A 23,278-nucleotide genomic window follows, 5' to 3' on the forward strand; every position below is an offset into this window, starting at 1 on the left:
AGGCTGTTGTTAATCTTCATTATTTTTATTACTGCCAGTTTTAGTTCACAGTTGAGGCTGTAATTTCGTAAGTTGTCATCACCTGGAGCAGGGGTCAGCAACCTGCGGTTACGGAGCGGCACGCTGCTAGTTACGGACTGCGTTATGATGGCACAATGTACGAACAGTGTGTACTCGCGTGCAATGCGGCTCTTAAAGACATTGAGTTTTGTACCGAATTCGCAAAAAAAAGGGGCCATCTTGTTATTTTCGTTGCCGACCCCTGACCGAGATAGACGAAGACTACAACTAAAATATATAAAATTCTGACTGCGTGAAGAGTGTCTCAGCCTGGTTCTCACGGCCTTCATGCCCTCCGCGGGGCGCACTTCAAGCCTCCTGCCTTCACTCTCATTCGCTCGCTCATTCTCTCTCTCATGCCGCTCTCTCAACTCTCCACCTTCTTCCACGAGCGCTCTCTCTCCTTCTTGTCTTCATGCCCTCTTTCTCCGCCGCTACACGGCCATCACCACACCGATAGATCATTATAGGATTTTTTTCCTTTAAATAGTTTTCTTCAAACGTTGGCTTTCACGACCAATATGATTCACAATCAGCTTATTTTGGATTCACATGTAGGTGTAATTCCAATTTTGCTAATAAACCAATTCACTTGTTACATTTGCCCATGTTACAACTGAATATTTTGGCTCTCTTGGGTGGTGGAGGCTTATAGTAATAAGTTGACATTTCGACGTGATTTTACCCAAAATAAATTAATTAAGAATATTTTTACAAACTTATTTGGTTGCTTAACTAGCTTCAAATCTCCACACCTCTGGGCAGTGTCATTGGCTAAGTGATGTGGTAAAGTTGCAGTAATTGGGGGGATTTGCGGTCACCTTAAAAACAGAGGAGGTGGTGTGGAGATGGCGTGAAACATCCCAGAGTTTGCTATCGGTAGCCTAATAGCCAAATGGTACCGATTGAAATCGCCAAATGTATCAATCGCGAATGTAGATACTGTGGTGTGTTTATATGGGTTAGGGTTGGGTTGCTGTGTCGCAACTGAACATACAGGAGAAAATGAAAATGTTTCATAACATGAATGCTGTACTGTACATGCAAATAACATCCATACACTTAGTACAATTTTACAATAACACAAATAGATAACACAATACAACACGATAGAATACAGAAAATAAAACATCAATATATTATACTGCAGATTTGAAAGTTTTAATTATAGGAGTGTGCTGATGATGGTGTGACGACGATGGGGGTGCTACGATGATGGTCAGCAGACCCCCCATCACCGCTAGCAAAAGCACCAGTAACTTTTTAAGCTAAACTCATCACCGTTTTCTGCATTGTACACTCTCACTCCACCCACTTGACGTTTGGACCTCAATGATCGAAATAAAAAAACGCACTGCGCAGGTAACGCCCGCACATCCCCCCCCGTTGTCAAATGGCGAAAAGTCTGAGGGAAAAAGCGCAAAGGTTGAACTGGTGTACAAATTTAAAATTGCGAATAATCGCAATTCATGAAAGTAAAAACCACGAATGCAGACGTTTTCCTGTACACTTTAGGCTTATGTTTCAGGAAATGACCTTTCAGAGTAGAGCAAATGCTCAATATGCAAACCGCTAACATTTTAAGAAAGTATACATGTGGACAGTTTTCAGTTGTTGACAATGAGTGGCATTGAAGCCCTACAAAAATGCATAAACTGTTGATGATGTGCGCTCTCTGTCCCCTGGATGTTGTAGGCTTCCCCATGACACAATCTGCTGCCCCAGCACTGCCAATAGTCAAGCCGTCGGTGTTCGGCATGGCCTGTAACGAGGAGGCCCTGGTGAACCTCGTGTTGCGCACGGGGTACAACATGATCCAGGAGAATGGGCAGAGGAAGTTCGGACCACCGCCCGGTATCTGAGATGCACAGAAACTCGCGCACACGGGCACACTTGCAAGTCACGGCCGCTATGCACATACAAATACACTTGCACATCTGGTACACACATGGGCAACACATAAAGATCCACCTATGAAGGCTGGTACGGCACACAAGGGGGTGGGTGGCCAGGACCACACCCTGCTGCCTTTGTCTCCCGAGAGGCGATGTTTACACATAGTACACACCGCACTCAGTACTTATTTGAGGCCGAGTCAACAAAGGGGAAGGCCCTGGACCAGATATTCGCCACCCGTTATTTGTTGTTAGCAAGAATGGAACTCGGTTCGCCAGGTGCGCAGTGCAGCCGGCTGATAGTGACACCACCACTCTCCAAGCAACACAAACACACAGACGTTTCAATCTCTTGTCGGCTAATTGAAATGACTGAATCGTCGCCACCCCTCCCCACCATCCCAAACCTCAGACTGGCAGGGGCCCCCGCCCGCCCGTGGCTGCGAGGTGTTTCTGGGGAAGATCCCGCGCGACCTCTACGAGGACGAGCTGGTGCCCGTGCTGGAGATGGTGGGGAAGCTCTACCTGCTTCGCCTCATGATGGAGTTCAGCGGAGAGAACCGCGGCTACGCGTTCGCCACCTACACGACGCGCTCCGACGCCGTGGCCGCCATCAAGAAGCTCAACAACTTCGAGATCCGACCCGGACACCACATAGGAGCCTGCATCAGCGTGGACAATTGCTGCCTCTACATTGGGGGGCTGCCGAAGGTACGGCGTGGCGGGGGGAGCTAATCTCTCCCACAGCACTCCTATAATAATTATAATAACCTACAATAACACATTCCTGCGGGGGGAGCTGGTAGGAACGTTGGGTTGCTCGGTCAATGGCCAGGGTCAACGGCGGCATGGTGTATTCCGCAAATATGCCCGACTGTGAGGGCAGGCACAAGCCGGCGTGAGTAGGTTAAACGGTGAGTTTTATAAGGGCACCACGGGGTGACCAGCCCCTCCCCACCCAGCCCCACCCCCCACCCTCCCGACCCAGCCTCTCCCCACCCAGCCCCTCCCCACCCTCCCCACCCAGCCCCTCCCCACCCTCCCCTCCCACCCAGCCCCTCCCTGCACGACGGACGGACAACATTGGGGGGGACCAAATCTTCCAGGGGGTCTGGGGGTCCCCCCCCCACAGAAAAAAAAATCTAAATTTGAAAACGAATTTCCTGCCTAAAATATAAAAAAATTCGCTAACACATAGGATGGACTTTTTATATATATGTTACAATAATGTCTAATAGTGTATTGTGTTACATTGCTCTGTTTTTAATTTTTTACCTTTTCTTGTTGCATTGTATGTAATGGCAGAGATTATGGAATAATAAAGTACAACCATAACCACACTCATATAAACAGAAATCTATTTTATAGCAATATATTGGGGGGGACATTTTTGAGCATTTTTGAATATTGGGGGGGGGGGATGTGACCCCCCCCCTCCCAATATTTATTATAATTACGGCGGCCTTGGCCACTACACTGTAGCGCGGGTACTGGAGGGACACGTGATCGGGGGCCCAGAGCCCCGCCTTCATACAGTAGGGGGCGGGGCCGAGAGCCCTGCCTTCAGTAGGGGGTGGGGCCGAGGGCGTGGCAAAGCCACGGCCAGGGAAATAAAGATGGGAGCCCCGACAGGGATCGAGGTTCGTTGTGGCGATCAGCCCTAGTTCCCGCGTCTCTTCGTCCTCGCACTTCGCTCCTCATTCCTCAGAAGTTGTAGATTGAGATCGTGGGTCAGACAGCGTGCGTGCTGGCTGGCCCGTTCGCGACAGTAACCCGCACGCACATAGTGAACAGATAGCCACACCTAGCTATAGAACCCCACGTGGTTAGAGCTGTATAAGTAAACGTGTTGCCCCCAACTATGGTGTGTATGCGACTCGGTGCTATATACACTACACTAGTAACGAATTGGCACGTTCTGTTTACGTGACAAACCTTACTAATTGGTTGTGTCGGGTGGTTCTGAGTTTAACGACACATTTGTATTTACGCGATCTAACCCACCAAAAAAACCTATATCTTACCCATGAACGTAATTTTTTCTCTGTCTGTCTTGTCTGCGCACGCCTATCCTTGTAACGCTTTTAACTGACAAAACTGTTGGGTTTATGTTTTAACAATGTACACCGATACAACAAACTAAGCCCCCGAACGAAAAATGGTTATTTTTTTTGCCCTTGTTACAATGTAAACTAAGAAAATCACACTTGGTAACAATGTACGCCGATCGCAATGATAACTTTTGAGCGCCAAAGCACGCATCTGCGCATGCCGGAACGCTGATAAAATGAGCACCACTTTGTTGAAATCCAGCGGTGTTTTTTCCTCCATCAAGGATGGGGAGCCCAGAGGCTGGATGCGCCCCACGGCTCAGTCCCACACGGCCCGCGGCAACGTGAGGCCTACTCTTTGGTTCTTTTCGGTTAAGTCACGTCTAAAAATAAAATAATAAATCAAAATAAAACAACACATTACGAAGTTTCGATTGCAACACAAGCAATCATCATCAGGCATAAAAGAAATAGCAACAAAAATCTAACTAGAAAACTATAGACCGACATACAAGCAGACAGACATCACAACGGCACACATAGAGAGGAGTATACAGGCACACGAAAATTAAATAACCTAGTAAAATATTGAAATGTGATGTAATACAACACAGAGAGTCGGTTAACACACAATTAACGCATGGCCTGGTTGACTACGTGTTTCAAAATTTGCTAAGTTAGAATATTAAGTGTGAGCAACAAATATCTAACTAGAAAACTATAGACAGACATACAAGCAGACAGACATCACAACGGCACACAGAGAGAGGACACAAATCGGCTGTGTGAGCAACAAAAATCTAACTAGAAAACTATAGACAGACATACAAGCAGACAGAAATCACAACGGCACACAGAGAGAGGACACAAATCGGCACAAAGAGATGGTCGTTTCTGTGACGGTCCCTTAAATATAGAGAGGAGGGGGAGGGGACAGGGGGAGGGAGAGGGCGGGGAGATCAATGGGTGCACGCCAACGTACTCCTATTGTAAGTGAGATGATAGACGCGGCACGGGAGGCAAACCTGAAAATTAGGACAAACGCGGCACGGGAGGCAAGCCTGAAAATTAGGAGACAGGCACACGAAAATTAAATAACCTAGTAAATTATCGAAATGTGATGTAATACAACACAGAAAGTCGGTTAACACACAATTAACGCATAGCCTGGTTTATTACATGTTTCAAAATTTGCTAAGTTAGAATTTTAAGTGTGAAATTTCAAGGAGAGGACACAGGCAGAGAGAACAAATAGCCAGAAAGAAAAAAGGATAAGTTTAAAACTTCCCCGTAAAAGTGGTTCAATCTTAATTTGGGAGCTTTCGTGACTGCAGGAATTATTCTTTGGTTCTTTTCGGTTAAGTCACGTCTAAAAATAAAATAATAAATCAAAATAAAACAACACATTACGACGTTTCGATTGCAACACAAGCAATCATCATCAGGCATAAAAGAAATAGCAACAAAAATCTAACTAGAAAACTATAGACCGACATACAAGCAGACAGACATCACAACGGCACACATAGAGAGGAGTATACAGGCACACGAAAATTAAATAACCTAGTAAAATATTGAAATGTGATGTAATACAACACAGAGAGTCGGTTAACACACAATTAACGCATGGCCTGGTTGACTACGTGTTTCAAAATTTGCTAAGTTAGAATTTTAAGTGTGAGCAACAAATATCTAACTAGAAAACTATAGACAGACATACAAGCAGACAGACATCACAACGGCACACAGAGAGAGGACACAAATCGGCTGTGTGAGCAACAAAAATCTAACTAGAAAACTATAGACAGACATACAAGCAGACAGAAATCACAACGGCACACAGAGAGAGGACACAAATCGGCACAAAGAGATGGTCGTTTCTGTGACGGTCCCTTAAATATAGAGAGGAGGGGGAGGGGACGGGGGGAGGGAGAGGGCGGGGAGATCAATGGGTGCACGCCAACGTACTCCTATTGTAAGTGAGATGATAGACGCGGCACGGGAGGCAAACCTGAAAATTAGGACAAACGCGGCACGGGAGGCAAGCCTGAAAATTAGGAGACAGGCACACGAAAATTAAATAACCTAGTAAATTATCGAAATGTGATGTAATACAACACAGAAAGTCGGTTAACACACAATTAACGCATAGCCTGGTTTATTACATGTTTCAAAATTTGCTAAGTTAGAATTTTAAGTGTGAAATTTCAAGGAGAGGACACAGGCAGAGAGAACAAATAGCCAGAAAGAAAAAAGGATAAGTTTAAAACTTCCCCGTAGAAGTGGTTCAATCTTAATTTGGGAGCTTTCGTGACTGCGTAGTCAACCAGGCCATGCGTTAATTGTGTGTTAACCGACTCTCTGTGTTGTATTACATCACATTTCAATATTTTACTAGGTTATTTAATTTTCGTGTGCCTGTATACTCCTCTCTATGTGTGCCGTTGTGATGTCTGTCTGCTTGTATGTCGGTCTATAGTTTTCTAGTTAGATTTTTGTTGCTATTTCTTTTATGCCTGATGATGATTGCTTGTGTTGCAATCGAAACGTCGTAATGTGTTGTTTTATTTTGATTTATTATTTTATTTTTAGACGTGACTTAACCGAAAAGAACCAAAGAATAATTCCTGCAGTCACGAAAGCTCCCAAATTAAGATTGAACCACTTTTACGGGGAAGTTTTAAACTTATCCTTTTTTCTTTCTGGCTATTTGTTCTCTCTGCCTGTGTCCTCTCCTTGAAATTTCACACTTAAAATTCTAACTTAGCAAATTTTGAAACATGTAATAAACCAGGCTATGCGTTAATTGTGTGTTAACCGACTTTCTGTGTTGTATTACATCACATTTCGATAATTTACTAGGTTATTTAATTTTCGTGTGCCTGTCTCCTAATTTTCAGGCTTGCCTCCCGTGCCGCGTTTGTCCTAATTTTCAGGTTTGCCTCCCGTGCCGCGTCTATCATCTCACTTACAATAGGAGTACGTTGGCGTGCACCCATTGATCTCCCCGCCCTCTCCCTCCCCCTGTCCCCTCCCCCTCCTCTCTATATTTAAGGGACCGTCACAGAAACGACCATCTCTTTGTGCCGATTTGTGTCCTCTCTCTGTGTGCTGTTGTGATTTCTGTCTGCTTGTATGTCTGTCTATAGTTTTCTAGTTAGATTTTTGTTGCTCACACAGCCGATTTGTGTCCTCTCTCTGTGTGCCGTTGTGATGTCTGTCTGCTTGTATGTCTGTCTATAGTTTTCTAGTTAGATATTTGTTGCTCACACTTAAAATTCTAACTTAGCAAATTTTGAAACACGTAGTCAACCAGGCCATGCGTTAATTGTGTGTTAACCGACTCTCTGTGTTGTATTACATCACATTTCAATATTTTACTAGGTTATTTAATTTTCGTGTGCCTGTATACTCCTCTCTATGTGTGCCGTTGTGATGTCTGTCTGCTTGTATGTCGGTCTATAGTTTTCTAGTTAGATTTTTGTTGCTATTTCTTTTATGCCTGATGATGATTGCTTGTGTTGCAATCGAAACGTCGTAATGTGTTGTTTTATTTTGATTTATTATTTTATTTTTAGACGTGACTTAACCGAAAAGAACCAAAGAATAATTCCTGCAGTCACGAAAGCTCCCAAATTAAGATTGAACCACTTTTACGGGGAAGTTTTAAACTTATCCTTTTTTCTTTCTGGCTATTTGTTCTCTCTGCCTGTGTCCTCTCCTTGAAATTTCACACTTAAAATTCTAACTTAGCAAATTTTGAAACATGTAATAAACCAGGCTATGCGTTAATTGTGTGTTAACCGACTTTCTGTGTTGTATTACATCACATTTCGATAATTTACTAGGTTATTTAATTTTCGTGTGCCTGTCTCCTAATTTTCAGGCTTGCCTCCCGTGCCGCGTTTGTCCTAATTTTCAGGTTTGCCTCCCGTGCCGCGTCTATCATCTCACTTACAATAGGAGTACGTTGGCGTGCACCCATTGATCTCCCCGCCCTCTCCCTCCCCCCGTCCCCTCCCCCTCCTCTCTATATTTAAGGGACCGTCACAGAAACGACCATCTCTTTGTGCCGATTTGTGTCCTCTCTCTGTGTGCCGTTGTGATTTCTGTCTGCTTGTATGTCTGTCTATAGTTTTCTAGTTAGATTTTTGTTGCTCACACAGCCGATTTGTGTCCTCTCTCTGTGTGCCGTTGTGATGTCTGTCTGCTTGTATGTCTGTCTATAGTTTTCTAGTTAGATATTTGTTGCTCACACTTAAAATTCTAACTTAGCAAATTTTGAAACACGTAGTCAACCAGGCCATGCGTTAATTGTGTGTTAACCGACTCTCTGTGTTGTATTACATCACATTTCAATATTTTACTAGGTTATTTAATTTTCGTGTGCCTGTATACTCCTCTCTATGTGTGCCGTTGTGATGTCTGTCTGCTTGTATGTCGGTCTATAGTTTTCTAGTTAGATTTTTGTTGCTATTTCTTTTATGCCTGATGATGATTGCTTGTGTTGCAATCGAAACGTCGTAATGTGTTGTTTTATTTTGATTTATTATTTTATTTTTAGACGTGACTTAACCGAAAAGAACCAAAGAATAATTCCTGCAGTCACGAAAGCTCCCAAATTAAGATTGAACCACTTTTACGGGGAAGTTTTAAACTTATCCTTTTTTCTTTCTGGCTATTTGTTCTCTCTGCCTGTGTCCTCTCCTTGAAATTTCACACTTAAAATTCTAACTTAGCAAATTTTGAAACATGTAATAAACCAGGCTATGCGTTAATTGTGTGTTAACCGACTTTCTGTGTTGTATTACATCACATTTCGATAATTTACTAGGTTATTTAATTTTCGTGTGCCTGTCTCCTAATTTTCAGGCTTGCCTCCCGTGCCGCGTTTGTCCTAATTTTCAGGTTTGCCTCCCGTGCCGCGTCTATCATCTCACTTACAATAGGAGTACGTTGGCGTGCACCCATTGATCTCCCCGCCCTCTCCCTCCCCCTGTCCCCTCCCCCTCCTCTCTATATTTAAGGGACCGTCACAGAAACGACCATCTCTTTGTGCCGATTTGTGTCCTCTCTCTGTGTGCTGTTGTGATTTCTGTCTGCTTGTATGTCTGTCTATAGTTTTCTAGTTAGATTTTTGTTGCTCACACAGCCGATTTGTGTCCTCTCTCTGTGTGCCGTTGTGATGTCTGTCTGCTTGTATGTCTGTCTATAGTTTTCTAGTTAGATATTTGTTGCTCACACTTAAAATTCTAACTTAGCAAATTTTGAAACACGTAGTCAACCAGGCCATGCGTTAATTGTGTGTTAACCGACTCTCTGTGTTGTATTACATCACATTTCAATATTTTACTAGGTTATTTAATTTTCGTGTGCCTGTATACTCCTCTCTATGTGTGCCGTTGTGATGTCTGTCTGCTTGTATGTCGGTCTATAGTTTTCTAGTTAGATTTTTGTTGCTATTTCTTTTATGCCTGATGATGATTGCTTGTGTTGCAATCGAAACGTCGTAATGTGTTGTTTTATTTTGATTTATTATTTTATTTTTAGACGTGACTTAACCGAAAAGAACCAAAGAATAATTCCTGCAGTCACGAAAGCTCCCAAATTAAGATTGAACCACTTTTACGGGGAAGTTTTAAACTTATCCTTTTTTCTTTCTGGCTATTTGTTCTCTCTGCCTGTGTCCTCTCCTTGAAATTTCACACTTAAAATTCTAACTTAGCAAATTTTGAAACATGTAATAAACCAGGCTATGCGTTAATTGTGTGTTAACCGACTTTCTGTGTTGTATTACATCACATTTCGATAATTTACTAGGTTATTTAATTTTCGTGTGCCTGTCTCCTAATTTTCAGGCTTGCCTCCCGTGCCGCGTTTGTCCTAATTTTCAGGTTTGCCTCCCGTGCCGCGTCTATCATCTCACTTACAATAGGAGTACGTTGGCGTGCACCCATTGATCTCCCCGCCCTCTCCCTCCCCCCGTCCCCTCCCCCTCCTCTCTATATTTAAGGGACCGTCACAGAAACGACCATCTCTTTGTGCCGATTTGTGTCCTCTCTCTGTGTGCCGTTGTGATTTCTGTCTGCTTGTATGTCTGTCTATAGTTTTCTAGTTAGATTTTTGTTGCTCACACAGCCGATTTGTGTCCTCTCTCTGTGTGCCGTTGTGATGTCTGTCTGCTTGTATGTCTGTCTATAGTTTTCTAGTTAGATATTTGTTGCTCACACTTAAAATTCTAACTTAGCAAATTTTGAAACACGTAGTCAACCAGGCCATGCGTTAATTGTGTGTTAACCGACTCTCTGTGTTGTATTACATCACATTTCAATATTTTACTAGGTTATTTAATTTTCGTGTGCCTGTATACTCCTCTCTGTGTGCCGTTGTGATGTCTGTCTGCTTGTATGTCGGTCTATAGTTTTCTAGTTAGATTTTTGTTGCTATTTCTTTTATGCCTGATGATGATTGCTTGTGTTGCAATCGAAACGTCGTAATGTGTTGTTTTATTTTGATTTATTATTTTATTTTTAGACGTGACTTAACCGAAAAGAACCAAAGAATAATTCCTGCAGTCACGAAAGCTCCCAAATTAAGATTGAACCACTTTTACGGGGAAGTTTTAAACTTATCCTTTTTTCTTTCTGGCTATTTGTTCTCTCTGCCTGTGTCCTCTCCTTGAAATTTCACACTTAAAATTCTAACTTAGCAAATTTTGAAACATGTAATAAACCAGGCTATGCGTTAATTGTGTGTTAACCGACTTTCTGTGTTGTATTACATCACATTTCGATAATTTACTAGGTTATTTAATTTTCGTGTGCCTGTCTCCTAATTTTCAGGCTTGCCTCCCGTGCCGCGTTTGTCCTAATTTTCAGGTTTGCCTCCCGTGCCGCGTCTATCATCTCACTTACAATAGGAGTACGTTGGCGTGCACCCATTGATCTCCCCGCCCTCTCCCTCCCCCTGTCCCCTCCCCCTCCTCTCTATATTTAAGGGACCGTCACAGAAACGACCATCTCTTTGTGCCGATTTGTGTCCTCTCTCTGTGTGCTGTTGTGATTTCTGTCTGCTTGTATGTCTGTCTATAGTTTTCTAGTTAGATTTTTGTTGCTCACACAGCCGATTTGTGTCCTCTCTCTGTGTGCCGTTGTGATGTCTGTCTGCTTGTATGTCTGTCTATAGTTTTCTAGTTAGATATTTGTTGCTCACACTTAAAATTCTAACTTAGCAAATTTTGAAACACGTAGTCAACCAGGCCATGCGTTAATTGTGTGTTAACCGACTCTCTGTGTTGTATTACATCACATTTCAATATTTTACTAGGTTATTTAATTTTCGTGTGCCTGTATACTCCTCTCTATGTGTGCCGTTGTGATGTCTGTCTGCTTGTATGTCGGTCTATAGTTTTCTAGTTAGATTTTTGTTGCTATTTCTTTTATGCCTGATGATGATTGCTTGTGTTGCAATCGAAACGTCGTAATGTGTTGTTTTATTTTGATTTATTATTTTATTTTTAGACGTGACTTAACCGAAAAGAACCAAAGAATAATTCCTGCAGTCACGAAAGCTCCCAAATTAAGATTGAACCACTTTTACGGGGAAGTTTTAAACTTATCCTTTTTTCTTTCTGGCTATTTGTTCTCTCTGCCTGTGTCCTCTCCTTGAAATTTCACACTTAAAATTCTAACTTAGCAAATTTTGAAACATGTAATAAACCAGGCTATGCGTTAATTGTGTGTTAACCGACTTTCTGTGTTGTATTACATCACATTTCGATAATTTACTAGGTTATTTAATTTTCGTGTGCCTGTCTCCTAATTTTCAGGCTTGCCTCCCGTGCCGCGTTTGTCCTAATTTTCAGGTTTGCCTCCCGTGCCGCGTCTATCATCTCACTTACAATAGGAGTACGTTGGCGTGCACCCATTGATCTCCCCGCCCTCTCCCTCCCCCTGTCCCCTCCCCCTCCTCTCTATATTTAAGGGACCGTCACAGAAACGACCATCTCTTTGTGCCGATTTGTGTCCTCTCTCTGTGTGCCGTTGTGATTTCTGTCTGCTTGTATGTCTGTCTATAGTTTTCTAGTTAGATTTTTGTTGCTCACACAGCCGATTTGTGTCCTCTCTCTGTGTGCCGTTGTGATGTCTGTCTGCTTGTATGTCTGTCTATAGTTTTCTAGTTAGATATTTGTTGCTCACACTTAAAATTCTAACTTAGCAAATTTTGAAACGCGTAGTCAACCAGGCCATGCGTTAATTGTGTGTTAACCGACTCTCTGTGTTGTATTACATCACATTTCAATATTTTACTAGGTTATTTAATTTTCGTGTGCCTGTATACTCCTCTCTATGTGTGCCGTTGTGATGTCTGTCTGCTTGTATGTCGGTCTATAGTTTTCTAGTTAGATTTTTGTTGCTATTTCTTTTATGCCTGATGATGATTGCTTGTGTTGCAATCGAAACGTCGTAATGTGTTGTTTTATTTTGATTTATTATTTTATTTTTAGACGTGACTTAACCGAAAAGAACCAAAGAATAATTCCTGCAGTCACGAAAGCTCCCAAATTAAGAGTGAGGCCTACTGCTTGGAAATAGGTCGCTAACAATATTTATATCTGTCACTGCAAGCATCTTGGTGGCACTAATCAGGCACGAAAGAGGGATTTGTTTTTTATCTTAGCAATAATGTTCGGGCAATACTGTCTGTCAAGTATTTCTCACACAGTGCGTACAGTCCTTGCGTGATTAATATTTCATGTCAACTAATGTGTGGTTGCCCGCTGTGGGTTTTTCAAAATCGTCTTTGGCCTTCGGTAAGAAAAAGGTTCCCTGACCTCGAGGGAAACTGGCACCCGGCATGGGAACGTGGAGTGTGAACATCAGAGCTGGGACACCTTTGGTAAAAAGCACCGCCTCATTGCTCGCATGAGCGGCGAGCCGGGCACTCACTTTGACTGTTGACTACTCACGCGCATGTAAACTCACTTTGTGAGTCGACTGCTGGATGAGGGCCTCGCCACGCTGAGCGGGTAGTGGGGGCTGTTTGACCATACTTCACGGTGGTGTGTGCGGGTTGAAGGCAAGGAGCATAGATCCGGGAGTCTCTTAGCACAGTGCAACATTGGATTTCTCTGGGATCACCACCACGTAGCACAGTTCCACAGCTGCCTACGGCAGCCTGGCATGCATGCTGGTCGCCCATCCAAGCGCTCCCCAGCCTTCACCCTGCTTAGCTTGTAAGATCCGACGAGTTCAGGCGCATTCCGTGTGATTAGGTTCGCAGGCCGCCCTCGACCGCGAGACTGTGAACGAGTGCCGGTGCCTTAGCATCGCGTCTTCTCCCCGTGCAGGACAAGAAGCAAGAGGAGGTGATGAAGGCCATGAGTAGCGCCACGAAGGGCGTTGTGGACGTCAAGATGAGCGTCTGTCCCTCCGACAAAACCCGCAACCGAGGCTACGCCTTCATCGAGTACGAGAGCCATCACGCGGCCGCCATGGCCCGGAGGAAGCTCGTTCCAGGTCCGGTGGGGGTCACTTGTGCCACTTCTCTGCGTGGGCATGGGTTTGTGTACGGGCATGTGTGTGCGTGGGTGTGTGCGCATGGGTGTGTTTGCATGGGTGTGTTTGCATGGGTGTGCTGCGCGCATATCAAAGCTCGGCGGATATGGTGTCCAAGCTGACAGCGGTGTATGACAAAGGTGGGTAAATTAACTTCTGGCATTTGTGGAAAAGGTAATTCCCCCGCCGTTGGCTAATCAGGAAGGGCACCAAGCCTATGGGCATGGTCTAGATGCGGCCAGATTCACACTGTGTTATAGATTTACCGTTGGAGATGGCCACTTCTTGTACGGCGCAATCCCATTCAGATCGGCACCGGGCCCCGGTGGCTTTTTGGTGATCGTCCATGGTATTGATGGCCCGAGAGTCGATATCTTCACAGCAGATGGGAGTCATGGCCCTGCCGCTCACGACTCTTGATAACTTGGGTTATAAGAGTAGCATGTGTATAAATGTACTTACACCTCACCACAATGCTTCCAAGCCCCCTTGATTGTTTTGTTCAGAAGAAGAGCCACTCCCTGTTGTCTCGCATTTTCCTGCTCCGAGTAGAGGACTGTCCACTCCTCACCAGACCTCCTGAATACCAGAGATCCAGGCAGTACCGGTCCAGCTCCAAGCAGAGAAGTGGCAGCCTCTCCTTCATAGTGACCGTTCGAACATTCCACATGGCCTCTCATACTGGATTTTTGCTGTTTCTGGAGGAGCCCTAAGGATGCGGTTTCAGTCTCCTGGCTCTGCCAATTGGTGTTTGGCCGGAATACGTCGGAGACGCTTGTCCCCCCAGAGACTCTGGCACAAGCTTAGTTTGATATTTAATTCATCGTTTGATGGTAATTAAATTGAAGGTGGAAGGGTCACCAGCCCTCGCACCCGTCCAGAGACCCGTTCGTTGCTGTGACGGGTCCGAGTGCTAAGAGGGAAACAGCCCATGGGAATTAGCCTTCCCCTCATGGAATTACTCAGAGCCACCACAGCATTACTGACCCGCAACCATCGAAGTGGGGGTTTTAGCCGCTTGCGCCCCCACCGATGATGAACATCAGTGGAGGGATGCAGGCAAGGCCGATGAGTAAGATGCCTTCTATGACTTTCTGTTAGAGGTGGTAACTAAAGTGGCCCCTTGGGATAGAGTTATCCTGTTGGGTGACTTTATTGCCCGAGTGGGTCATGGCACAGGCACCTGGGCTGGAATGATTGGAAGGCATGGGCAGATCAGCTTCAAAATCAAGGCCCATATGGGCTAACATCATGGATACATGCCTGGTCCAAGCAAGAACATTTGCTGGACTATTTTGTGACGGAACAGCAGATGCGGGTCCATGTCCTTGACAACAGGACCTACCGTGGAGCTGATCTGCCCACTGACCATCTTGTCCATCTGTAAGATGCACCTGCCATTTTTCCACTGCAGTTGTGTGTGTCCACCGTGGACCACATTGAAACCCACAGTGGCCTGATCTTAGCTAGCTGATGAAAATTGCAAGTGAGAATGTCATCATCAGGAAATGGGCGAGGTTCATGACTGTGGCTCATGCAGCTGCAATGGCTGCATTTTGAACGTGGTCCAGACCTCCCCAGAGACCCTGGCTGACAGGACGTGTTCCGGTCAGCTGAGAAAAGGCGACAGGCCAATTCCCACCTCTACAACATCCCACGTCGGAGAATGAGGAGACTTACTGCAGCCTCCACTCAGAGGTTCGGAGAGCAGTGAATCACTGCGAGGATGAGTGGTGGGTGGCAGGTTGCTGAGGAGATAGAATCTTTCTCGGTAGCTCGTGATCACAAATTACTATTTAAATCCATCAAGAAAGTAACTTGCAGCGCCGCACCTATCACCATCCTTGGGGGAAATAATCATTATCTGGTCTCCAACCCCCAGGAACACATTTACAGGTTTGCTGAGCATTTCTTTGAGGTCTTGGGGGAGGGAAATCCCGCAGCCCAGATAACATGAGGCAACGTGGGGATGACCCCCACCCCTGTGAGTGGTGGCTGAGGTGCCATCTGTTGAGGAAGTACTGAAGGCAATTCAGAGTCTGAGACCAGGAAAAGCACCGGGCAGAGATGATCTCCCAAGCGAAATGCTGAGCGAGGGTGGCGTTTGTGCACAGACTGCCCTACATGACATCATAACATTCTGGAGCACTGGGAGAGTTGCCCGGGGACCGCTCAGACTGTAACAACTACAGGGGAATCTCACTCCTCAGTGTGCTGGAAAAGGTCCTGGCAATGATTATTCAAGATCGCCTTTCCAGGCACACTGAGGAGCTCCAATGTGGTTTCAGGAAAGGGCGGTCATCCACAGACCCCATATTCTCTGCCTGTCTGCTACATTAGAGGTACAGGGAATTCCAACAGGACCTACATCTTTGCTTTATGACCTGGTAAAGGCCTATGATATCAATAGCCCAGGCCTATAGGTTATTTTGGTGCTTTCGGATTCCCACGACTCTTGCTCACAATCACTAAATACCTTAATGATGGTATGCAGGACCGGGTAATGCTATGTGGCTGGGAGTCAGAGCCATTCCCTGTTCACCTTGGTATGCGACAAGGATGTCCTCTGGCTACTACATTATTTAACATTTTTTGACCATGGAGTTTGAGAAGTTTTCCATGGCTATACCGAAGGAATTTCCATCTGGTACAGATACAAATAGGTGGCTGATCGATGCCAGTGTGTGTATGCTGATGATCTGGTGATTGCTGCTCACTCAGAGGAGGAGTTTGAGGCTCTTATGCTGAACCTAGAACATGCTACCAAGAGCTGGAGCTTACCATCAGCCCCATCAAAACTAAGTACTTGGTGTGATCAAACACTCCACCCCTTCAACTCCTCATTGGTAATGGGGAAGTTGTGGAGGGAGTGGAGAGGTTTCCATACCTGGATAGGGTGCTTATGACCAGCTATGGTTTTACAGCAGAGGTCTCCATGGAATGAGTCAGGCAGCATTATCTTTTCATCAGCTGCATAATGCTGTGTGGAAGCTACCTGGTCTGTCGCTCCACACGACCCTTCGGGTCTTCTCTGCTACAGTTTTGCTCTCCCTTCTCTATGCTTGCGAAACGTGGACTACCTCTGGCCTGGCTGAGATCCATCCTGGGTTTAACCAGGCTGGATTGTGTGAGCTCACAATTTCTTGAAAGATCTGGTCACAGTCCCATCGGTGAGCTCTTCCAGCAGGCAAGGTTCCATTGACTGAGGCATGTAGCCCGCATGTACAGCGACCACGTGCATAAACAGCTTTTGTTTGGATGAATAGAGGGGTCTAAATGTGCATAGTTTGGGTTAGAGAAGAGATGGACTGATGTGGTACAGGAGGATATGGAGCTGAGTGCACTTGCCGATGACTGGTTCCAGAGGTGTCAAGATCGGCTTCTGTGGAGGAGACTCGTGAAGGATGCCGCCACTGGGCAGTTGGAGGCAGTCGCTCTCCAACAACAGCGAAGGACAGAGGAGCGACGCCTACAAAAATGAGCGGAGCGTCGGGCGGCTAAAATACAGCAAGTTGACAGGAGGGGGCAAAGGTTGTGCATCTATCTGCCAGCCATCTCAGTCGGTCAACTCATGGCATTTAGGTCTTTCCCGTGACCTGCCAGCGTGCCTTCGACACTTCACATGGCCTAAGAGAGCAAATGGCCTCGCACGAGCACCATGGTGACACCGCCATTGACAGTTGTTACTCAGGCTTACCCTGAATTCTGGCTTCCAGAGGTTTCCTGTATTCTAGTGCTGCTGGATGAAGGGCTGCCCATGCTGTGCAGGCTGTGAGGTTTATTTGACCACACCACACCACGCTGGCTCAGTGCAGGTTGGTGCGTGACAAGAGGTCAATTAAAGGGATCTCAGACATAGTTCTGTGGTGGTATCTCATTACGGGGGCCGCTCTAGCACGGGGCGGGGCGCTCTGCTCCGCCGGAGTTCCGAACGGATTCTGGTGACGCGGCGCCGATGAGCACAATCGCAACACAGTAGCACCTCTCCGTTGTGCGCAATCCCCCGTTGTGCGTGATCCGCTCCATAGACGATTTCGAGCTGTGGGGCCATACCATCAAGGTGGACTGGGCCGACCCGAAGCAGGACACGGCGGTGGTGGCAGCAGCAACGGAAAACGTGGAGGAGGAGGTGTCGGGCTCGCGCGGGGGCCGCGTGCTGCTGCTGCCTCGCCTCCTGTCCGAGGGGGCCCCCGACGAGGCGGTGCGCGGCGCCGTGGAGGAGGCGGCGGCGCCCGAGCTGCTGCAGCTGGAGCGCACGGGCGCCGGCGACGCCGCGCTGCTGCACTTCCGCTCGCGGGGGGACGCGGCCGCGGCCCTGCGTGCGCTGCGCGGGGCCGCCCTGCTCAGGGCGCAGGTGAGAGCGGCCGCCGCGGAGTCCCAATTCCCGCAGTCACGAAAGCTTCAAGTCAAGTTGAGTCTTGAATTAGTAAACGCTTATTTTTTAGAAAACAGCACAGGTGGGTGAGTCTAAATCACAGCAGTTAAAACTTGACGTGGTTTATCACGTCCTTCCAACGATTGCTCAATTTGAATCCATCTTCTCGATTAAAGTTTTGTGTGTGTTCGTATATCTGGATGGCTTCATGAACAAATCTCTGATGGTAGCCCGAGGGTTTGCAGAGCACCTTGGTCTGGTGCTGTTTTTGTGACTGCGGGAATTGCTCTCTGGTTCTTTCGGCAAAGTCACGTGACTTTGCCGAAAGAACCAGAGAGCAATTCAAGACTCAAGATTTAAATCTGACATGCTAATTCCTCCTGCCCCCACCCATCCCTGCACACCACAAACCCTCCCCCCTCTCCCCCCGTGAACTCCTGCAGCCACGACTCTACAAAACCCCCCCTCCCGTGCCTATGTAAAGCCACAGCAGATCGTTGTTTCTCACCTGATGACGGACACTTATGTTGCGACCGAAACGTCGTGTTCTTTTATTATTTCTAGCTACGTGACTTGACCGAAAGAACCAGAAAGTATGAATTCCTGCAGCGTTCGGTGCACAGCTGCGACGAGGTGAAGTCACCGCTCTGAATGAAGGGGCACACCAAGGTGATCTGGTCTCGTTATCAGAGACTGCGGTTCACTGCGGAAGACAAAAGATGGTAATTGGCTGGGTACGAACGGAATCAGATGAATCGGTGGCTGACCTGATAATGCTGGGGGAGGGAAAATGGTGGCGCCTGTCACACTGACATTTAATAACTAAGAGCGGACCAACGTTTGACTCCTTTAACAATAATAACAATGCAAATTATAACGCACACAATATATATCGACAAAGAGAGAGTGAATGGAATCCACAGAGCCAGTGTAGCGCTCAGATTCCTCTCCCCCCCCCCCCCACTGTAATTTCTAGACAAGGTTGCTGAGCACGGCCCCAAAGACTCGAAACATCGGGCAGCCAGCAACAAGCAGCCCTAGCAGAACTCTCATAGATGAGTTAAGCAACAGCTGCCACGGTTAATCGCAAATTAGAGGTGGACAAGCGATTTGTACCGAGGCCCGGATTGAATGAAGAGCCACGGAACGCAAACACCTAGTGAGTTAGTGTAGGTAACAACGTGTTCAGAAGATGTGTAACAATCTACATTACACTCTACACATGCTGTCATTATAACATGTAGATTACCTGCAACACAGATGTGATATAGAGATGTAGTGAGAGTAGACGAGAGAGAGAGAGGTAGTGTGAAGAGAGAAAATAGATGGGGATGTATTGAGATGAGAGAAAACAGCCAAGGGGGAGCAATGCAAGTGACGTGAGAAGAGCGACTGAGAGGAGAGGCAGATGTGGTGTGAGACAAGACGAGAGAGATGGAGACGTGAGGTCGGAGATGTCACTGAGAGCCGAGACGTAGAGAACATCGACGCATCCTCTGTTGCTTACTCACACCACACCAACACCACTTTGACCGCTCGAGGCCCCTGAGCCATCGGCCTCATCACCGAGCGATGCTCGGAGGTTCGAACCATCGGCTCGGGCTGCCTGTGGGGCCGGTGCCGCTCATGCTGCAGTTACTGAGATGCTGGGTGTGTGGGTGCTGAGACGCTGGGGGTGTGGGTGCCAAGACGCTGGGGGTGTGTGGGTGCCGAGATGCTGGGGGTGTATGGGTGCCGAGATGCTGGGTGTGTGGGTGCCGAGACATTGGGGGTGTGTGGGTGCCGAGACGCTGGGGGTGTGTGGGTGCCGAGACGCTGGGGGTGTGTGGGTGCCGAGACGCTGGGGGTGTGTGGGTGCTGAGACGCTGGGGGTGTGTGGGTGCTGAGACGCTGGGGGTGTGTGGGTGCCGAGACGCTGGATGTGTGGGTGCCGAGACGCTGGGGGTGTGTGGGTGCTGAGACGCTGGATGTGTGGGTGCCGAGACACTGGGGGTGTGTGGGTGCCGAGACACTGGGGGTGTGTGGGTGCCGAGACACTGGGGGTGTGTGGGTGCCGAGACGCTGGATGTGTGGGTGCCGAGACACTGGGGGTGTGTGGGTGCCGAGACACTGGGGGTGTGTGGGTGCCGAGACGCTGGGGGTGAGTGGGTGCCGAGACGCTGGGGGTGTGTGGGTGCTGAGACGCTGGGGGTGTGTGGGTGCTGAGACACTGGGGGTGTGTGGGTGCCGAGACACTGGGGGTGTGTGTGCAGGGAGAACAACGCGGTGCGGGTGCCGGCCGAGACTCCCCAGGGCCGGGACTCCCTGCCCACCCCAACTCCTCCTCCTCTCCCAGCAGCAGCGGCCGCCGACCGGCCAGCCTCCCTGGCCCCGGTGCGCAGGAAGACGGCGCACACGGTACGGGCTGACGGTTGTGCAGGAAGACGATTTGCGAGGCTCTCCCCTTTTACACCGGCATGTCCAAACAAGCGCGGGGCCCTCATGGTACCGGTGGTTTTCAACCGACGATTTTCTGTGCAGGGCCGGATCCGAACCCCGAGACTCTGGGCTGACAATGCATCCGAGTCTGACTCGGTGGGGGCTAAGCAGGGCAAGGGCTCTGCCAGTGATGCGTCCATTGCGTGCGGCGTTAGCGGCCCCACCCGGCTCTCTGCGGTGGAAAAAACAACCTGGCGCCTCGTGAGCCGCTTCAGGATGATTTGGTGGAAGTTCCATATTTATGTTGGCTGTGGCGATTATGACAGCTGCTGTCACTATCCCACATAGCAACGGTTATTTAATTGACCCCTGAAGGATGATGGGTTGGGTAGAGTTGGAGCCTGTGAATGCGCAGGAAACAGGGACTGTGCACACTGCCCTTACACTGTGAGCTGGGCCTCATAGGCCCTCATAGGCAGCACTTGCTGCAAAAGTCTACAACACTGCATGGGGGACATTTATCTTTCTAGAAAGCTCTAGAGGTTTAAATCTGTTAAGAATGAGTATTAGTTCTCCTACTTCCTCGACGAGACTTTCGATGTTCACTGTCTGTTGCGTGACATTTATCTGCCCTCTCTTTGGCAATGTTGAAGTTGTGTTCTCTTCCACCAGCCTGTGATCACTTCCTGTGTTGAATTTGTGGAGACCTCTGACGACTGCCTGGGGTTTGTCCGTGGGAATCAAGTCATTTTAATTTCGAATGTCTCCATTTGAAAGCATCCATGTCCATCGTCTAGACTCATTGTTACAGAGGTGGTCATTATCTTGCTGTCCCTGCTGGATGCAAACTCTTAATAGACACACTCTGTGATACAAACATTTACCTGTCATCCTCTCATCTCCGATCATAGTGCTTCCCCTACATAAGCCGGTGAATCCCTTCTTACGTTAGGTCTGCTCGTAACATCGTCGTCGTCACTCATGTTGTTGGAGCGTACATTTGAATCACTTTGACATCCGGTAAAGTCGTCACAACGGCCGTCATCACGAGTCGCGTCCCGGCGGCCCTCGTGAACCCGCCGCGTGTGCCTTGCCCCATCCACCCCCACCACCCCCCCCTCGTGTCTCAGGCCTGTTTGGGGGCTGGGGGGCACGCACGCAGCTGTGTCGGGTGCCACGCCACCTGCAGGCAATGCCCATCGCTTTTGAGGCGCTGCCGGAGGCGGCGGTGCTGTCATGGGAGGTGCGACTGCGGGTGCTGTGCCGGCGCGCCGGCCTCGGCTACGTAAACTTCGAGCTGCACGCTCATTGGGAGTCCGGGATACCCATGGGCCTCCTCTACAAGGTACTCGCCGTCATTGTCGTTGTTTACACCGCACCTCCTGTGGCCTTGTGGCAGTCTGGCCAAAGGGAACCCCCCGGTGGCAGCTGTCCCTGTGCGGCACAAAGAGGAAGCAGAACCGACCGGCTGGGGGCGATGTTGCTGTGCAGCTTTTCCCAAATAAGTAATTTGAGAGTAATGTTATAAAATGTTGACCGTGACACCAGCAAGCATTGCCTCCTCTTTGAAGACCACCGTGAATCAGACGGCGCTTGTTTTACGGTCAAGTACGCCCTGTCGCAAGTCTAACTCCTCCGTCGCACTCATGCACGAATCGCCGCACGTGTGCGCCCAGTACGGTTACATTCACAAGCCAGCGCAGCACCGTCTGGGTGCGAGCTGTAGTACAGGAATGATCAGGATATAACAATGCACCGATTTGTTTATTAAAATCTGTACAACGCGTGTTGCGGCTGTGCACTGGTATTGTGTCTGTGTGTCAGCGTGAGGCCAGTGTTTAAAAGTGCACTTTGAAGCTGGGATCTTTACTCCAAAGTTGTGTTTTTTGCCAATGAGGAGTACTTCACTTTTGGAAACAGCTGAAGGGAGCTATAACCAACGAGCAGATGAGACCACGTCGATTCAGAATGTGACAGCAGCAGTCCCGAGAGCTGAGGGAACGCTGCTGGATGAGATGGAGGCAATGACGAAACTGGTGATGTAGACGCCAGGATGAGTTGTCGGTGAGAGAGGAGTTTGGTGGGCAGAGAGGATTGAGGGTGGAAGTCTTTTTTGGGGTGGAGATAATTGTCGTGATGTCGTTCATGGTGATGCGCTGAGGGACGTGAAGGTTGTCGGGAGACAGGGCAGGCTATAGGAGACACCGGCTTGCCATCCCAGGTGTCTGTGCTCTTCCAGAGGTACGGGAGTCAGGTTGCCGGCACTTGGCAAGTGCCGGTAGCCCGCGACTCGCTTGCAAAGCGAGTTCCCTCACGCGCGTCTCTCTCACCGCCCCCTCCATGGTGCAGGTTTCGATTTCCGGGATTGGAGAAGGCGGCTTCTTCCCCGAAGTTCTGAGCTCCAGCGTGGAGGGAGCGCGGGAGGTGGCGAGTCGGCACGTCTACAACATCCTCAGTGAGAGCTCCACGCCCGCCACACGCTCCCCTGTGCTGCCCGTCCGGCTCTCATTTGTCTCGTCTGTACCGTTTCATTTGTTCCCGAGCCTCGGCGCCCCCCGTCCGGCGTTCGAAAATGTGGGTGGTGCCGAGCGGTGCTCAGGAGCCGCCTCCCACCTCACCTGTTGCCCCCCCCCCGTGTGCGGCGTGCAGGCAAGGCGATGCTACCTCCCAACTTCCTCGTCCAGGGCTTCTCAGCGTACCTGCCTCATCCTCTATGACTCCGCAGTCGGTCACCATGTACAGCCGACTTCACGTTGCTCCTCACTGCAACACGCGCCGCTCCCGCGATCTTTTTGCCCACAGTTCACATTTTGAAAGCACTCGAAGGCAAAACTAGCAGATAGTTTATGCATATTGTCATTTCCGCAAATATTGCTGTTTTAATTCTAGATTTGAAGCTTTCGTGACTGCAAGGATTCATAC

General features: G+C 48.0%; 1 protein-coding gene across 1 annotated transcript; it reads left to right on the forward strand.

The window, feature by feature from the left end:
* On the forward strand, window positions 1-23,127 carry LOC144937046 (putative RNA-binding protein 46). Its single transcript, XM_078864281.1, has 9 exons — window positions 1-67; window positions 1,756-1,914; window positions 2,368-2,666; window positions 13,356-13,524; window positions 17,592-17,968; window positions 20,191-20,335; window positions 21,487-21,701; window positions 22,706-22,811; window positions 23,006-23,127. The coding sequence occupies exons 2-9, from the start codon at window positions 1,764-1,766 to the stop codon at window positions 23,071-23,073; spliced, it is 1,530 nt and encodes a 509-aa protein (XP_078720407.1). The 5' UTR covers window positions 1-67; window positions 1,756-1,763; the 3' UTR covers window positions 23,074-23,127.
* Window positions 23,128-23,278: the final 151 nt, after the last annotated feature.

The sequence above is a fragment of the Lampetra fluviatilis genome, chromosome 18 (genome assembly GCF_964198595.1).
Source record: "Lampetra fluviatilis chromosome 18, kcLamFluv1.1, whole genome shotgun sequence".
Classification (NCBI taxonomy): domain Eukaryota; kingdom Metazoa; phylum Chordata; class Hyperoartia; order Petromyzontiformes; family Petromyzontidae; genus Lampetra; species Lampetra fluviatilis.

Excerpts from the sequence above, each read along its gene's own strand:
- LOC144937046 (XM_078864281.1), top strand. The coding sequence starts at position 1,764 with ATGACACAATCTGCTGCCCCAGCACTGCCAATAGTCAAGCCGTCGGTG. Across the intron at positions 1,915-2,367 it reads GAAGTTCGGACCACCGCCCG|ACTGGCAGGGGCCCCCGCCC; the intron begins GTATCTGAGATG and ends CCCAAACCTCAG. Across the intron at positions 20,336-21,486 it reads GCAGGAAGACGGCGCACACG|GCCTGTTTGGGGGCTGGGGG; the intron begins GTACGGGCTGAC and ends CTCGTGTCTCAG.